Source organism: Triplophysa dalaica, chromosome 19 (genome assembly GCF_015846415.1).
Source record: "Triplophysa dalaica isolate WHDGS20190420 chromosome 19, ASM1584641v1, whole genome shotgun sequence".
In the NCBI taxonomy this organism is placed as follows: Eukaryota; Metazoa; Chordata; class Actinopteri; order Cypriniformes; family Nemacheilidae; genus Triplophysa; species Triplophysa dalaica.
Window position 1 is genome coordinate 16382541 of NC_079560.1, and position 16536 is coordinate 16399076.

At 41.6% G+C, this 16536-nt stretch overlaps 1 protein-coding gene across 26 annotated transcripts in view; it reads right to left on the reverse strand.

Annotated features, from left to right (window-relative positions):
• Window positions 1-945: 945 nt before the first annotated feature.
• LOC130407471 (uncharacterized) overlaps window positions 946-16536 on the reverse strand; it is a 40487-nt gene continuing 24896 nt past the window's right edge. For 13 of the 26 annotated variants that reach the window (XM_056730325.1, XM_056730337.1, XM_056730339.1 and 10 more), the window contains 31 exons: window positions 14749-14879; window positions 14487-14634; window positions 14329-14402; window positions 14058-14142; window positions 13837-13967; window positions 13575-13722; window positions 13417-13490; window positions 13140-13224; window positions 12919-13049; window positions 12657-12804; window positions 12499-12572; window positions 12225-12309; window positions 12004-12134; window positions 11742-11889; window positions 11584-11657; window positions 11311-11395; window positions 11090-11220; window positions 10822-10969; window positions 10664-10737; window positions 10354-10476; window positions 10082-10166; window positions 9861-9991; window positions 9599-9746; window positions 9441-9514; window positions 9167-9251; window positions 8953-9077; window positions 8713-8815; window positions 8593-8629; window positions 8274-8384; window positions 2805-8159; window positions 946-1967 (listed from right to left, as the gene is read on the reverse strand). In XM_056730325.1, the coding sequence (XP_056586303.1) occupies window positions 8310-8384; window positions 8593-8629; window positions 8713-8815; window positions 8953-9077; window positions 9167-9251; window positions 9441-9514; window positions 9599-9746; window positions 9861-9991; window positions 10082-10166; window positions 10354-10476; window positions 10664-10737; window positions 10822-10969; window positions 11090-11220; window positions 11311-11395; window positions 11584-11657; window positions 11742-11889; window positions 12004-12134; window positions 12225-12309; window positions 12499-12572; window positions 12657-12804; window positions 12919-13049; window positions 13140-13224; window positions 13417-13490; window positions 13575-13722; window positions 13837-13967; window positions 14058-14142; window positions 14329-14402; window positions 14487-14634; window positions 14749-14879 (3091 nt within the window). In that variant the 3' untranslated portion in view covers window positions 946-1967; window positions 2805-8159; window positions 8274-8309. Of the gene's footprint in view, window positions 1968-2551; window positions 8160-8273; window positions 8385-8592; window positions 8630-8712; window positions 8816-8952; window positions 9078-9166; window positions 9252-9440; window positions 9515-9598; window positions 9747-9860; window positions 9992-10081; window positions 10167-10353; window positions 10477-10663; window positions 10738-10821; window positions 10970-11089; window positions 11221-11310; window positions 11396-11583; window positions 11658-11741; window positions 11890-12003; window positions 12135-12224; window positions 12310-12498; window positions 12573-12656; window positions 12805-12918; window positions 13050-13139; window positions 13225-13416; window positions 13491-13574; window positions 13723-13836; window positions 13968-14057; window positions 14143-14328; window positions 14403-14486; window positions 14635-14748; window positions 14880-16536 lie in introns of those variants that run through there. The other 13 variants (XM_056730324.1, XM_056730328.1, XM_056730326.1 and 10 more) reach the window with 13 other exon arrangements.

Below are 16536 nucleotides of genomic sequence, written 5' to 3' on the forward strand. Positions count from 1 at the left end.
ACGCTGCAAGTATCATTTCAGTCATACCAAGACCACAGTCCTATTTTCTTAAATGGGGGAAGAATGATTTCTCTCATATACATGACTAAAATCACAATTATAATATGTGATAACATTTCCATGAACAATTGAACATTCACCCAAATCGAAATATTTTTCTCCTCTATGTATATCATGAATTACTTTGTATTTTCAGCTTCTATTTAGAAAGAAAAGTTATAGCTGCATTCAGTGGCTCTGATTGGAGGTTGCTGGGTGGGTGTTTGTCGGGAGTGGGCGGGGGCTTGGTGGTTGTGGGGGCTTGTTGGTTGTGGGGATTTCATGTGTTGGGGCTGTGTGGGTCTGGTCTGGTCTTGTTTTGTGGTCGATGTTGGCCGACAGAGGAATAAAGTAACATTATGCCATTAGTATTTTCCCTGGTTGTTCCTCTGTTGGACCGGGTTGGACCTGCACGGTTTTAGCAAATGGGACTTCCTGGGTAGCGGGATGTGGGCTCTCCTTCTTCTTCGTGGATGTTTGCTCGGTGGCTTTTGGTCGGGGTCACTGAGTGCAGCTATGACACGTCAGACTGGATCTGGCCCTCCCGGCTGAGCCTGGTTTCTCCTGTGTTTTTTTTCTCCATTAATCAATCATTGGAGTTTGGGTTTCTTTGACACAGCAGGGCAGTGTTGGCTTGCTCACCGGGAGACTGCATTTATTTCATTGTTTATTTATTAGATATTAATCATTAGAATGATCTTGCTTGATCTTCATATTTGCTCCTGTAAAGCTGCTTTGGAACCATGCACATGGTGAATAGCGATATATATATAAACTTGAATTGAAAATTTTATTCCATACAAACAAATACAACAAATACATGAATAGTTCTGGATATTTCATAACAAATCATATGATCATAAAGTTACATTAAAACTTTTCACTAATACAGTCGTGGCCAAAAGTTTTGAGAATTACATAAATATTGGAAATTGGAAAAGTTGCTGCTTAAGTTTTCATAATAGCAATTTGCATATACTCCAGAATGTTACGAAGAGTGATCAGATGAATTGCATAGTCCTTCTTTACCATGAAAATTAACTTAATCCCCAAAAAACCTTTCCTCTGCATTTCATTGCTGTCATTAAAGGACCTGCTGACATCATTTCAGTAATCATCTTGATAACTCAGGTGAGAATGTTGACAAGCACAAGGCTGGAGAGATCATTATGTCAGGCTGATTGGGTTAGAATGGCAGACTTGACATGTTAAAAGGAGGGTGATGCTTGAAATCATAGTTCTTCCATTGTTAACCATGGTGACCTGCAAAGAAACGTGTGCAGCCATCATTGCGTTGCATAAAAATGGCTTCACAGGCAAGGATATTGTGGCTACTAAGATTGCACCTAAATCAACAATTTATAGGTTCATCAATAGTCATATTCTCCGATGAAGCCCCTTTCCGATTGTTTGGGGCATCTGGAAAAAGGCTTGTCCGGATAAGAAAAGGTGAGCGCTACCATCAGTCCTGTGTCATGCCAACAGTAAAGCATCCTAACACCATTCATGTGTGGGGTTGCTTCTCATCCAAGGGAGTGGGCTCACTCACAATTCTGCCCAAAAACACAGCCATGAATAAAGAATGGTACCAAAACACCCTCCAACAGCAACTTCTTCCAATAATCCAACAACAGTTTGGTGAAGAACAATGCATTTTCCAGCACGATGGAGCACCGTGCCATAAGGCAAACGTGATAACTAAGTGGCTCGGGGACCAGAATGTTGAAATTTTGGGTCCATGGCCTGGAAACTCCCCAGATCTTAATCCCATTGAGAACTTGTGGTCAATCCTCAAGAGGCGGGTGGACAAACAAAAATCCACTAATTCTGACAAACTACAAGAAGTTATTATGAAAGAATGGGTTGCTATCAGTCAGGATTTGGCCCAGAAGTTGATTGAGAGTATGCCCAGTCGAATTGCAGATGTCCTGAAAAAGAAGGGCCAACACTGCAAATACTGACTCTTTGCATAAATGTCATGTAATTGTCGATAAAGCCTTTGAAACGTATGAAGTGCTTGTAATTATATTTCAGTACATCACAGAAACAACTGAAACAAAGATCTAAGAGCAGTTTAGCAGCAAACTTTTTGAAAACGAATATTTATGTAATTCTCAAAATATTTGGCCACGACTGTAGATTATATCTCATCAGAAAACATAAGACAGTAAAACCACAGATGAGATTTCTTTAATTTCTCTCAGACATGAATGAGAACAAACAAAGAAATGTTTAAGTATCATCTCAGATATTTCTCCTGAGAAAGAGCAAGAAATCTCACAACTGTCTCCATTAGAGTTTCAGAAGAGATCTCAGCACTCAGATCTCATATACTGTTACACGCTTTGCTTTTACTTTCACTTAAAGGGACAGTTCACCCAAAAATGAAGATTCTGTCATCATTTACTCAACCTCAAGTTGTTCCAAACCTGTATAGATATCTTTGTTCTATTGAACACAAAGGAAGATATTTTTAAGAATGTTAGCAACTGACAGTTCTTGGACATCACTGACTAGTTGGAAAAATAACCTTTTTTTCTGTTGAAAACAAAATAAGATAATTTGAAGAATTTAAGAAAGCAAACAGATCTACGGCACCTTTGACAAACCTTCTTTATTTGTACAACTTTTATTCATATAATTTTGACTGGTTTCAAAGCATCAGTGAATGCAGATGATCTTTTTCTTAAGACTTAACATAAGTTTAAGAGGAGATTGATCATTCTTTCGAAAATTCAACAGGAGGTATTTCAGCAGCTGCTTACCTCTTTCTTCTGGCATCACTTCATCACTCGACTCATTGCAGACTCTCATTACCTTCTGCTTGCTGCAGACATCAGCTGTGACCATCAAGAGAATGAGCATTCAGTCAAACTTGAGCTGGTTCTGTCAGACTCAGATGTCCCGAGGATGAGACAAGAGAACAAGACAAACACATTAGCGTACACGTGTCAGTGTCTAGTTGGGCCAGAGATTAGCCATGTGATGTAATGACAAGTGCAACAACGTCTCGGTTATGTCTGTTGTGTCGAACAGACAGATGGGGTTCGTCCTTGAGAACCTATCAACTCTGACTACTTTAGAAGAGGCCAATGAAATTTGGCTGATGAAATTTGCATCCCGGTCTCCACCCCCGGATATCCGGTATATGATGTGGTGATGGTCGGGGATCCCATCGCTTTCTTAGAGAAAGATGGGTATGCCCGACCGGTAACCTTTCACGGACAGAGGCCTTAACTCTCTACTGGCGAGAGGCCATCCGGATCTGGTTTCACCGGTTCAGCGCAACTTCCTTAATTAGGGATGCGCTGCAGAGGCCACTTCCTACCCAGGGGGAGGGTAGTATTATAATACTACTATAGGGATATAGAGATGGTCTCGCCGTTGGGGGAGACTGCGTGGGACATTTGGACTGAGTAGTTAACTGCGAGGTGGAGGTCCACCTGGGGGAGGTCACGGGTTACCAGGAGTGAGAACCATTTCATGAGGATACATCAGACGGAACAGCCCACGGAGGGGGTGTTACAGACGTCCAATAGCACTAGGTCCGGTTAGAGCTATCTGTGATAGTTCATATATTCTCCCGGCCTAAGGGGGAAGGCTGCTCTGACCAGCCGACCCCAGGGGGTGCTTGCTTAGTGATGGACGGGATGCCTGTTCTTAACCACGTGGTGGGTAAGAAGGGAGAAAGATAGCACACTGATCCAACCTGCTGGAGGGTGGGGAGGTGCTTTCGCAGGCGTACACCCAGCCTGTTGCCAGTCCTACATGTTGCCACGCAGGACGTGGGCTGATAACGGGTTTACGCGAAGGTTAAAAACCTTGCGAAGGCGTTGGGCGTAGCCCAACCGGCGGCTCTACAAATGTCTGCCAGAGAGGCGCCTCTGGCCAGTGCCCAGGAGGTGGCTATACCCTGTGTGGAGTGAGCCCGGACGGACAATGGGCACGGGAGATCTTGTGATCGGTGTGCCGTCGTGACGGCATCCACGATCCACTGCGACAGTCTCTGTTTGGAGACAGCCCTCCCCTTCTGCTGTCCTCCGAAACAGACAAAGAGCTGGTAAGAGCTCCTGAAGCTCTGCGTGCGGTCCAAGTAGATGCGTAGTGCATGTACTGGACACAACAAGGACCGGGTTGGGTCTTCCTCCGCAAGGGGGAGGGCCTGCAAGCTCACCACTTGGTCCCGAAAGGGAATCGTGGGAACTTTGGGCACGTATCCGGGTCTGGGTCTCAGGATAACATGAGAGTTGCCGGGCCCGAATTCAAGGTAATCCGGGGACATGGCGAATGTTTGTAGGTCCCCTAACCTCTTGAAAGAAGCGAGCACCATCTTACTAGAGAGGTGAGGAAGATCGCCAGAGAGGCCCGCCATGACCACATTAAGGTCACAAGAGGGTATGGAGTGGAGACGAGGCGGATTCCGCCTTCTCTCGACCCTTAGGAGCCTGATGATCAGTTCGTGCTGCCCTAGAGACTATCCAACAACTGTGTCGTGACAAGTGGCAATAGTGGCTACATACACTTTCAGTGTGGAGGGGGAGATGTTAGTCTCGCACTGTTGGAGCGCTCTCATGTGCATCAATCCGATGGGTATTACCCCCCACCGAGGACGCCATGGAACCCAGAAGCCACTGTGGGGACCGCTGGCTGCCTGAAGTGTTCCGTATTGCGGACAGTCGCGCTATCATGGTGACAGAGTTGAGTTCCATACAGAGAAAGAGAATGCTCTGCACCAGGGCCAGTCGAGATAGTGCAGTACCCACACACATTTCTCCCTTTCGATCTTCGTGAAGACCCGTGGAGACAGGGACAGACCGAAAGGGAGGACTCTGTACGGATATGCCCGCCCCTCGAAAGCGAACCGTAGGAACGGTCGGTGATGAGGGTGAATCGAGACATGAAAGTAATCGTCCTTCAGGTCGATTGCCACGAACCAATCCTAACACCTGTTGGATGTCAGGATGCGCCTCTGCGTGAGCATCCTGAACAGCAGCTTGTGAAGGTGCTTGTTCAGGGTACGCAGATCTAGAACGGGGCGCAAACCGCGGAACAGCTGCACACAAGGTCGGGTTGACAGTGGTGGTGGCTGTAATGTGTGTTCGACCTTGCAAAGACGTGAGGTCAGGTTGCTGAACACAGACAGTGGAGTGCGAGAGCTTCTGCGATGGACACCCAGGGAGAACGGACACTCTCTTTGTGAGCATGTGGGTGCCAGGCCCTGAGAAGGGCCCGGCTTTTGGGACGAGGCAGGAACCGTCCCGTACCGACTGATCAGAGGCGTGGCTGTGATGGTCGGACCCGATGTTGTTCTCCCTGGTGTCTTCACGTCAGGGATGCTTCTTCCGAGAAGGTTTCTGACGGGGTGGAGGTCTCACGTATCCAGTCTCGAGTGCCGGGGAGGAGGTAGTGGGGTACACTGCATCCCAATGCTCGTGGCTGCCCGGGTTAGCATGGTCGACATCTCAACGTCTGCTTCCTCCTGAGCTCGACCCCCCTTGATGGGGAGCTCGGAGTCTTCCGTGTCGGATGCCAATAATTCTCCCTCCGATGCTGCGAGCGACATCTCATCATCGTCACGCATCGTTTCCGAATAAGTGGCTGAGAATCCGGACGGTTTGCCACCGCCGGTTGGGGATGGGTCAGATGATGAGGCGGGGTGTGAGTGGCTGTGAGAGCTTGGCTGGCGGGTTTACGCTCGCAGATGTCCCCATATCACCAACGCTGCTAGCACTAGCGGACATCGGACAAGATGTGTCTATGAAAGCTGCCTCAGCGTGCTGGACGCCCAGACACTTGATGTAGCTATCGTGTCCATCCCCCTCCTCGATGAGGGTGCCGCACCCAAGAGAACAGCGGAACATGCCGCGCTTGAGAAATGCTAAGCCCTTGAAAGGACTTTTTGGAAATACTCTGAACACCTCTGGAACCGCCTAGACGCCCTGGGGCAGGTCGCTGCAGGATAGGGACGATCCGCAGCTCCACATCATAGATCCAGCAATTGTCTTGAAGGTTTAAGTTTAAGCTTTGTAATCATGATCGATGGCTCTGAAGAACAAAAGGTAAATAAATGCTTCACGCCGTCTTCCTTTTATACCGGCTATCCGGGGGCGGAGACCAGCATGCAAATTTCATTAGCCAAATTTCATTGGCCTCTCAAAAGTTGTCAAGAGTTGATAGGTTCTAAAGGGCGTTACCCCGTCTTTAAAAGTTTGAAACACATACAGAGGCAACATAAAAGTAATCCCTGCGACTTCTTCTGATGTATTAATGACGTCTTATTTAAGCGAATCGATCGAACTGTGCAAGAAACCTGTGCGTGAGCGGAGCGCACATGTCTGTGTGTGCACGCATCGGAGCGGAACTCGATACAGAGGGCAAATGAGAATTGTAAACATAGAGACTGAAATGACATGCCGCCGTATAAATAAGATAAAGACCATAATGCTATTTAGTTTGTTCAGTAAAATAAAAAGGTATAGACATGTTCTGTAGGAAAGGTTACCTTAAACGCTCTTCTCTAATCCTGTTATCTGGCGCTATATATAAAATAAGATTAAATTGACCTTTAAGGGGGGGCGGGTGGTGCCGTTGGAGGGGCGCAGCGCACCCCTAAGGTAGGGGAAACACTGGACAAGCTAAAAACTTCAGGTCTACTTCATATCTCCTCTCTCTGAGATGTTGTTTACAGTATTATATTAAAACAATACACCCAAATGCACAATAAATAGGTTCTTAATGGCATATTTTTCACTTTCTTTTGGCAGACAACAAGAACGCATGTCAAGTTCGACCACTTAAAACTACACACCAGCAGTCACCTCGTTGAACAGATAAAATCCGTCTGTGTTCATGTGTACGTCCCTACAGTAATCGCGTTTTTAAATCATAAATGCTTAAACAAAGTCAGTAAATGATTATTCTTGGATACATCCATATCTCATTCACACGTCAGTGCGGTCTGAACTGAATATGCTGCATCTCCCGGCCGCTCACTGAACAGAGTAGACAGAGAGAGGCGGTGCTGCGCTGGGAAGGGAAAAACTCGCTGAATGTTAGTAAAGCAGAATGTTTTGTTAAGTCGCCAAGCCTTTTTTAGAAAGTAGCTAGATTTGTCGCTAGTCACTTTTGAAAAAACTAAAATCACTAAAGGAGTCTGAAAAGTTGCCAAATCCAGTACAAAGTCGGCAAGTTGACAACACTGCGTCAAACACACTAAAAAATAAGCGCCTTCCGACGACCTGTCAAAATAAAAGTCTGGTTAACTACTATATTTTATATGGACAAATATTTTACTATTAAATAGTAAAAAAATAAAAAAGAGAACTTTAAAAAATAAAAATAAAATTTAGGGAAACTTAATGCACCATACACATGCTGAAGTTAGTTGTTTACCTTTGAAATTATTCTTTCTATTTTTATTTATGCTTCTTATTTAAATATTTGTATTATATTGCATTTTGAAAGTAATATGACAATGGAATGTACTAAATGGGTTAGTTTTCACCGATATTAATGTATGCAATTTCAGCAATAAAAATTTTAATGTTTCTAACAAGTAAACAAATTAGTTGTTCATTTTAAGAGACCTGCTTACTTTCTCTTGTATATTTAGTATTGGGCTTTAATAAAGAAAAAGTAAAGAAACTTTGTGTTTCCCTGCTAGGCTTTTCCCTCACCAGTATCTCATCTATTCACCTTGTTCACCTGTAGTCATTCCCAACCATCATCATTATGATCCGACATCTGATCTCCCGACTATTACTCTGGTCCTTCGCCTCTCGGTGGCGCTACCCGACTCTAGCTGACGCTGCCGTACACTGGGGTTTTCCCAGTTGCCCTTGCAGTCTACTACCGCCCTCTGGAATCGCTGGGACTTTCATTCACGGAAGGCGTTGAAATCTATTGGTCTTACTACTGAGTGTACCTGTGTTCGTGCCATAGGGATCTTTGTGACCTGTTGTGTGTGCTAAATAAAGATTTGGATCATTCTACCTGCAATTGAGTCTACTTCGTTGGTGTATCATGACAAATTTCAGAAGCAGGTTCAGGTTTTAGATGCTGCTTTTAATTTCAGCCATTTGATCTCTTGGCTGCCTTTCTGGTGGGTCCCTGCTCTTAAGCTGCAAAAAACAAACCGATAATAATAAAGGTTAAGTACATTTATAATACTCAGGAGGAAAATACTGTAAGTTCTGTTTCTACAAACATTCAAGAACTTATAAATTGAGACTCACGCAGGTACAGGAGCTGGTGTTGGGTGTGACCTGTGGCTATCTGGACAAGTGCAGGCCATCCAGCAACCTGCAGAGTTCTTTCACACTGGAAGAGCTCCTCATCTCCTCCTTCTGTGCAAAACCCAAAGAAAACAAATCAGAGTGGATAAATGACACACCTGTTCATCCAATGACAGATATCAATGGATCGTAGGATTTTCAAAACAGTTTTGAAAGATAAAGAGAATTGAGAAACTGTCAGTCAGAAAAAATAAAGTAACAACTGGCCAAATTCAGGTTGTGATTGAAAAATAAATTTCGGGCAGTTTAGTGGGCTCACTCCATTTATCTGAGAGTAGCTAGAATCCAAATGATGCCTACAAATACAAAAAAAAGGACGTTAGTACAGTTTCTACAAACATTCGAACACTTATAAATTGACTGAATTTGTTTAACTCACTCAGATACAGGAGCTGGTGTCGGTGTGACCAGCAGCATAACCTGATCTTTATTACTGGAGTCAGTCTCCAGTGTGCTGCTGATCTCCTGCATCGGTGGAAAACCTGTTGAGAACAAATCAGAAGAGGTAAATGATTCACCTGTTCATCCAATGACTGATATAAAAAACTAGAGTTTTCATAACAACAAAATAAAAGAGCGCTGACAATGTGGGCAGATTCGAAAAGAATATAAAACTTACAAATTTTATTCTTTCTCCTCCGCTTCTTCTTCTTTGAGCTCTTAGACGCTCCAGGGGGTGTACTGGACCAGTCGGGTAAAGCAGGATCCTCAGGCTTCTTTTGAGGATCCTCAATTTTAGGTTCACTAAAAATCCAAATATTTTAAGTAGTTTTTCACAAACATTTACTCACTTATATATTGCTGTATAAGTCAAGAGGATTTTCATAACTCACTCAGATGGAGGTGCGGGGTCCGCTGGGACAGGGGGCTCTATTGTCACCTCCTGTTCAACAAGCTCCACATTTTCAGCGAAAGCTGCTGAGAACAATTCAAAGTTGATAAATGGCACAACTGTTCATCCAATGACAAAAAAATCTGTAAAAAAACTGTCTAAAATCAGTTTGAAATTTCACAAACACACTAAGAAACATTCTATAAGAAGTAAGATTCTCTATAGAGTTCTGAAAAGGTAAAAAGCATTGACACTGCTTGAATGTAATCACTTACAGATTCTGTTCTTCTTTTTCATGTTTCTCTCAGACACTCTAGGAGATGTAACGGAGACGTCTGAAGCAGAATGTCTAAAAATACAAGGACGAATACTGTAAGTACCAAGTCTGAAAATATTTGAACACTAATAACTTGACAGAATAAGTTGAACTCACTCAGGTTGAGGAGCTGGTGTGGGTGTGACCGGTGGCTCAGGCGTCAGCTGCTGTCTGTCCTCCAACTTGCACATATTTTTATTGTTGGAGTCAGTCTCCAGCTTGGTCCTCATCTGCTGCTCTTGAGGTAAACTTGACTGGAGCAAATCTGAGGAGGTAAATGATAAACATGTTCATGCAAAATTAGGCATTTTAAAGCAGTTTTTTAAAATAAGGAGCACTGAAAGTGTTAGTCAGCTTGGAAAAGAAAGAAATAACTTACACATTTTATCGCTCGCTCTCCAACATTTCTTCTTATTCTTAGACACTGCAGAAGGTGTACTGGACACATCAGGATGCTCAGGGTTCTCCATGTTGTTTTCCACATTCTGTGGATCCTTAATTGTTGGTTCACTAAAAATCCAAATATTTTAAGTTAATTTTTCACAAACATTTACTCACTTATATATTGCTGTATAAGTCAAGAGGATTTTCATAACTCACTCAGATGGAGGTGTGGGGTCCGCTGGGACAGGGGGCTCTATTGTCACCTCCTGTTCAACAAGCTCCACATTTTCTGCAAAAGCTGCTGAGAACAATTCAGAGTTGATAAATGGCACAACTGTTCATCTAATGATTGATAAATCTGTAAAAACTGTCTAACATCAGTTTTAAATTTAACAAACACACTGAGAAACATGCTATCAGAAGTAAGATTCTCAATAGAGTTCTGAAAATGTATAAAGCATTGACAGTGTTTGAACATAATAACTTACAGATTCTTATCTTCATTTTCATCTTTCTTATTAGACATTGCAGAAGGTGTACTGGACACATCAGGATGCTCAGGGTTCTCCATGTTGTTTTCCACATTCTTTGCATCCATAATTGTTGGTTCCCTAAAAATCCAAATATTTTAAGAAGTTTTTTCACAAACATTTACTCACTTATATATTGCTGTAAAACTGTCTAAAATCTGTTTTAAATTTCACAAACACACTAAGAAACATGCTATCAGAAGTAAGATTCTCAATAAAGTTCTGAAAATGTATAAAGCATTGACAGTGTTTGAATGTAATCACTTACAGATTCTGTTCTTCTTTTTCATGTTTCCCTCAGCCGCTCCAGGAGATGTAACAGAGACGTCTGAAGCAGAATGTCTAAAAAAACAAGGACGAATACTGTAAGTACCAAGTCTGAAAATATTTGAACACTAATAACTTGACAGAATAAGTTGAACTCACTCAGGTTGAGGAGCTGGTGTGGGTGTGACCGGTGGCTCGGGCGTCAGCTGCTGTCTGTCCGCCAACTTGCACATATTTTTATTGTTGGAGTCAGTCTCCAGCTTGGTCCTCATCTGCTGCTCCTGAGCTAAACTTGCCTCGAGCAAATCTAAGGTAAATGAGGTAAATGATAAACATGTTCATGCAAAATTAGGCATTTTAAAGCGGTTTTGTAAAATGAGGAGCACTGAAAGTGTTAGTCAGCTTGGAAAAGAAAGTAATAACTTACACATTTTATCACTCGCTCTCCAACATTTCTTCTTATTCGTAGACACTGCAGAAGGTGTACTGGACACATCAGGATGCTCAGGGTTCTCCATGTTGTTTTCCACATTCTGTGGATCCTTAATTGTTGGTTCCCTAAAAATCCAAATATTTTAAGTTAATTTTTCACAAACATTTACTCACTTATATATTGCTGTATAAGTCAAGAGGATTTTCACAACTCACTCAGATGGAGGTGCGGGGTCCGCTGGGACAGGGGGCTCTATTATCACCTCCTGTTCAACAAGCTCCACATTTTCTGCAAAAGCTGCTGAGAACAATTCAGAGTTGATAAATGGCACAACTGTTCATCCAATGACTAAAAAATCTGTAAAAAACTGTCTTAAATCAGTTTGAAATTTCACAAACACACTAAGAAACATGCTATAAGAAGTAAGATTCTCAATAGAGTTCTGAAAAGGTAAAAAGCATTGACACTGTTTGAATGTAATCACTTACAGATTCTGTTCTTCTTTTTCATGTTTCCCTCAGACGCTCCAGGAGATGTAATGGAGACGTCTGAAGCAGAATGTCTAAAAATACAAGGACGAATACTGTAAGTACCAAGTCTGAAAATATTTGAACACTAATAACTTGACAGAATAAGTTGAACTCACTCAGGTTGAGGAGCTGGTGTGGGTGTGACCGGTGGCTCGGGCGTCAGCTGCTGTCTGTCCTCCAACTTGCACATATTTTTATTGTTGGAGTCAGTCTCCAGCTTGGTCCTCATCAGCTGCTCTTGAGCTAAACTTGACTGGAGCAAATCTGAGGAGGTAAATGATAAAAATGTTCATGCAAAATTAGGCATTTTTAAGCGGTTTTGTAAAATAAGGAGCACTGAAAGTGTTAGTCAGCTTGGAAAAGAAAGTAATAACTTACACATTTTATCCCTCGCTCTGCAACATTTCTTCTTATTCGTAGACACTGCAGAAGGTGTACTGGACACATCAGGATGCTCAGGGTTCTCCATGTTGTTTTCCACATTCTGTGGATCCTTAATTGTTGGTTCCCTAAAAATCCAAATATTTTAAGTTAATTTTTCACAAACATTTACTCACTTATATATTGCTGTATAAGTCAAGAGGATTTTCACAACTCACTCAGATGGAGGTGCGGGGTCCGCTGGGACAGGGGGCTCTATTGTCACCTCCTGTTCAACAAGCTCCACATTTTCAGCGAAAGCTGCTGAGAACAATTCAAAGTTGATAAATGGCAAAACTGTTCATCCAATGACTAAAAAATCTGTAAAAAAACTGTCTAAAATCAGTTTGAAATTTCACAAACACACTAAGAAACATTCTATAAGAAGTAAGATTCTCAATAGAGTTCTGAAAAGGTAAAAAGCATTGACACTGCTTGAATGTAATCACTTACAGATTCTGTTCTTCTTTTTCATGTTTCCCTCAGACGCTCCAGGAGATGTAACAGAGACGTCTGAAGCAGAATGTCTAAAAAAACAAGGACGAATACTGTAAGTACCAAGTCTGAAAATATTTGAACACTAATAACTTGACAGAATAAGTTGAACTCACTCAGGTTGAGGAGCTGGTGTGGGTGTGACCGGTGGCTCAGGCGTCAGCTGCTGTCTGTCCTCCAACTTGCACATATTTTTATTGTTGGAGTCAGTCTCCACCTTGGTCCTCATCTGCTGCTCTTGAGGTAAACTTGACTGGAGCAAATCTGAGGAGGTAAATGATAAACATGTTCATGCAAAATTAGGCATTTTAAAGCAGTTTTTTAAAATAAGGAGCACTGAAAGTGTTAGTCAGCTTGGAAAAGAAAGAAATAACTTACACATTTTATCGCTCGCTCTCCAACATTTCTTCTTATTCTTAGACACTGCAGAAGGTGTACTGGACACATCAGGATGCTCAGGGTTCTCCATGTTGTTTTCCACATTCTGTGGATCCTTAATTGTTGGTTCCCTAAAAATCCAAATATTTTAAGTTAATTTTTCACAAACATTTACTCACTTATATATTGCTGTATAAGTCAAGAGGATTTTCACAACTCACTCAGATGGAGGTGCGGGGTCCGCTGGGACAGGGGGCTCTATTGTCACCTCCTGTTCAACAAGCTCCACATTTTCTGCAAAAGCTGCTGAGAACAATTCAAAGTTGATAAATGGCACAACTGTTCATCCAATGATTGATAAATCTGTAAAAACTCTCTAACATTTTTTTGAATGTTCACAAACACACTGAGAAACATGCTATCAGAAGTAAGATTCTCAAAATAGTTTAGAAAAATAAAAGAGCATTGAAAGTGTTGGAAAAGAATGTAATCACTTACAGATTCTGTTCTTCTTTTTCATGTTTCCCTCAGACGCTCCAGGAGTTGTAACAGAGACGTCTGAAGCAGAATGTCTAAAAAAACAAGGACGAATACTGTAAGTACCAAGTCTGAAAATATTAGAACACTAATAACTTGACAGAATAAGTTGAACTCACTCAGGTTGAGGAGCTGGTGTGGGTGTGACCGGTGGCTCGGGCGTCAGCTGCTGTCTGTCCTCCAACTTGCACATATTTTTATTGTTGGAGTCAGTCTCCAGCTTGGTCCTCATCAGCTGCTCTTTAGGTAAACTTGCCTGGAGCAAATCTGAGGAGGTAAATGATAAAAATGTTCATGCAAAATTAAGCATTTTAAAGCGGTTTTGTAAAATAAGGAGCACTGAAAGTGTTAGTCAGCTTGGAAAAGAAAGTAATAACTTACACATTTTATCACTCGCTCTCCAACATTTCTTCTTATTCATAGTCACTGCAGAAGGTGTACTGGACACATCAGGATGCTCAGGGTTCTCCATGTTGTTTTCCACATTCTGTGGATCCTTTATTGTTGGTTCCCTAAAAATCCAAGTATTTTAAGTTAATTTTTCACAAACATTTACTCACTTATACATTGCTGTATAAGTCAAGAGGATTTTCACAACTCACTCAGATGGAGGTGTGGGGTCCGCTGGGACAGGGGGCTCTATTGTCACCTCCTGTTCAACAAGCTCCACATTTTCAGCGAAAGCTGCTGAGAACAATTCAAAGTTGATAAATGGCACAACTGTTCATCCAATGATTGATAAATCTGTAAAAACTGTCTAACATCAGTTCTAAATCTCACAACACACTAAGAAACATGCTATCAGAAGTAAGATTCTCAAAAGAGTTCTGAAAATGTAAAAAGCATTGACAGTGTTTGAATGTAATCACTTACAGATTCTGTTCTTCTTTTTCATGTTTCCCTCAGACGCTCCAGGAGATGTAATGGAGACGTCTGAAGCAGAATGTCTAAAAAAACAAGGACGAATACTGTAAGTACCAAGTCTGCAAAAATTTGAACACTAATAACTTGACAGAATAAGTTGAACTCACTCAGGTTGAGGAGCTGGTGTCAGTGTGACCGGTGGCTCGGGCGTCAGCTGCAGTCTGTCCTCCAACTTGCACATATTTTTATTGTTGGAGTCAGTCTCCAGCTTGGTCCTCATCTGCTGCTCTTGAGGTAAACTTGACTGGAGCAAATCTGAGGAGGTAAATGATAAACATGTTCATGCAAAATTAAGCATTTTAAAGCAGTTTTGTAAAATGAGGAGCACTGAAAGTGTTAGACAGCTTGGAAAAGAAAGTAATAACTTACACATTTTATCACTCGCTCTCCAACATTTCTTCTTATTCGTAGACACTGCAGAAGGTGTACTGGACACATCAGGATGCTCAGGGTTCTCCATGTTGTTTTCCACATTCTGTGGATCCTTAATTGTTGGTTCACTAAAAATCCAAATATTTTAAGTTAATTTTTCACAAACATTTACTCACTTATATATTGCTGTATAAGTCAAGAGGATTTTCACAACTCACTCAGATGGAGGTGTGGGGTCCGCTGGGACAGGGGGCTCTATTGTCACCTCCTGTTCAACAAGCTCCACATTTTCAGCGTAAGCTGCTGAGAACAATTCAAAGTTGATAAATGGCACAACTGTTCATCCAATGATTGATAAATCTGTAAAAACTCTCTAACATTTTTTTGAATGTTCACAAACACACTGAGAAACATGCTATCAGAAGTAAGATTCTCAAAATAGTTTAGAAAAATAAAAGAGCATTGAAAGTGTTGGAAAAGAATGTAATCACTTACAGATTCTGTTCTTCTTTTTCATGTTTCCCTCAGACGCTCCTGGAGTTGTAACAGAGACGTCTGAAGCAGAATGTCTAAAAAAACAAGGACGAATACTGTTAGTACCAAGTCTGAAAATATTAGAACACTAATAACTTTACAGAATATGTTGAACTCACTCAGGTTGAGGAGCTGGTGTGGGTGTGACCGGTGGCTCGGTCGTCAGCTGCTGTCTGTCCTCCAACTTGCACATATTTTTATTGTTGGAGTCAGTCTCCAGCTTGGTCCTCATCTGCTGCTCCTGAGCTAAACTTGCCTCGAGCAAATCTAAGGAAAATGAGGTAAATGATAAACATGTTCATGCAAAATTAAGCATTTTAAAGCAGTTTTGTAAACACAAGGAGCACTGAAAGTGTTAGTCAGCTTGGAAAAAAATGTAATAACTTACACATTTTATCCCTCGTTTTCCGACACTTCCTGTTCTTCTTGGCCGCTGGGACAGGGGGCTCTATTGACACCTCCTGTTCAACCAGCTCCACATTTTCTGCACAAGCTGTTGAGAACAAATCAGAGTAGATTAATGACACAACTGTTCGTCCAATGATTGATAAATCTATAAAAACAAGTTTGTGTGTTGAAAAGAATGTAATAACTTACGAATTGTGTTCTTCCTTTCGTTCTCTTTTGGCTCAGATGCAACAGGAGATGACTTCCTGTAAACCTCTAAACTAGGAAACTCCAGCATCTGGTCTTGTGAGCTCGGTCCAGATCTTGCAGAAGAGCTTATGGTAGAATTATGACAGATATTTTAAGTTACTGTTCCTACCCACATTCAAGCTGTGTTAAAATCAAGAGAATCGCTCGACTCACTCAGATGAAGAAGTTGCTGTTGTCCGCCACACATCTGAGACGGTCTTCTGACTGAACCGCTTGTGTGACGAAACTGTTGAGACAAGTAAGAGCAGGTCAATGACAATAAATAATACTATATGCCTGTATGTTGATTTTATGCAAACATTACTACATTTATAAAATTGAAAATTATTTTATTCTAATATTCTCTTTAATGAATGCAGTATTTAGAGTTAATGTCTAACATAGTAATGTAGAGAAGGCCATCTAAATAAACCGTTTTGTTTGATTTGAACGTATTAGATTAAAACAAAAACACTAACAAAAAAGGGAAATTTACTGACGTTTCATTTGATGATTTTACACATAAAATAAATGAACAATGACTTTAATGACATGGCCTTCCTCAGTCAATATTAAAGATATCAAAATGTAAACAGAATGACATTATGTAGCAAA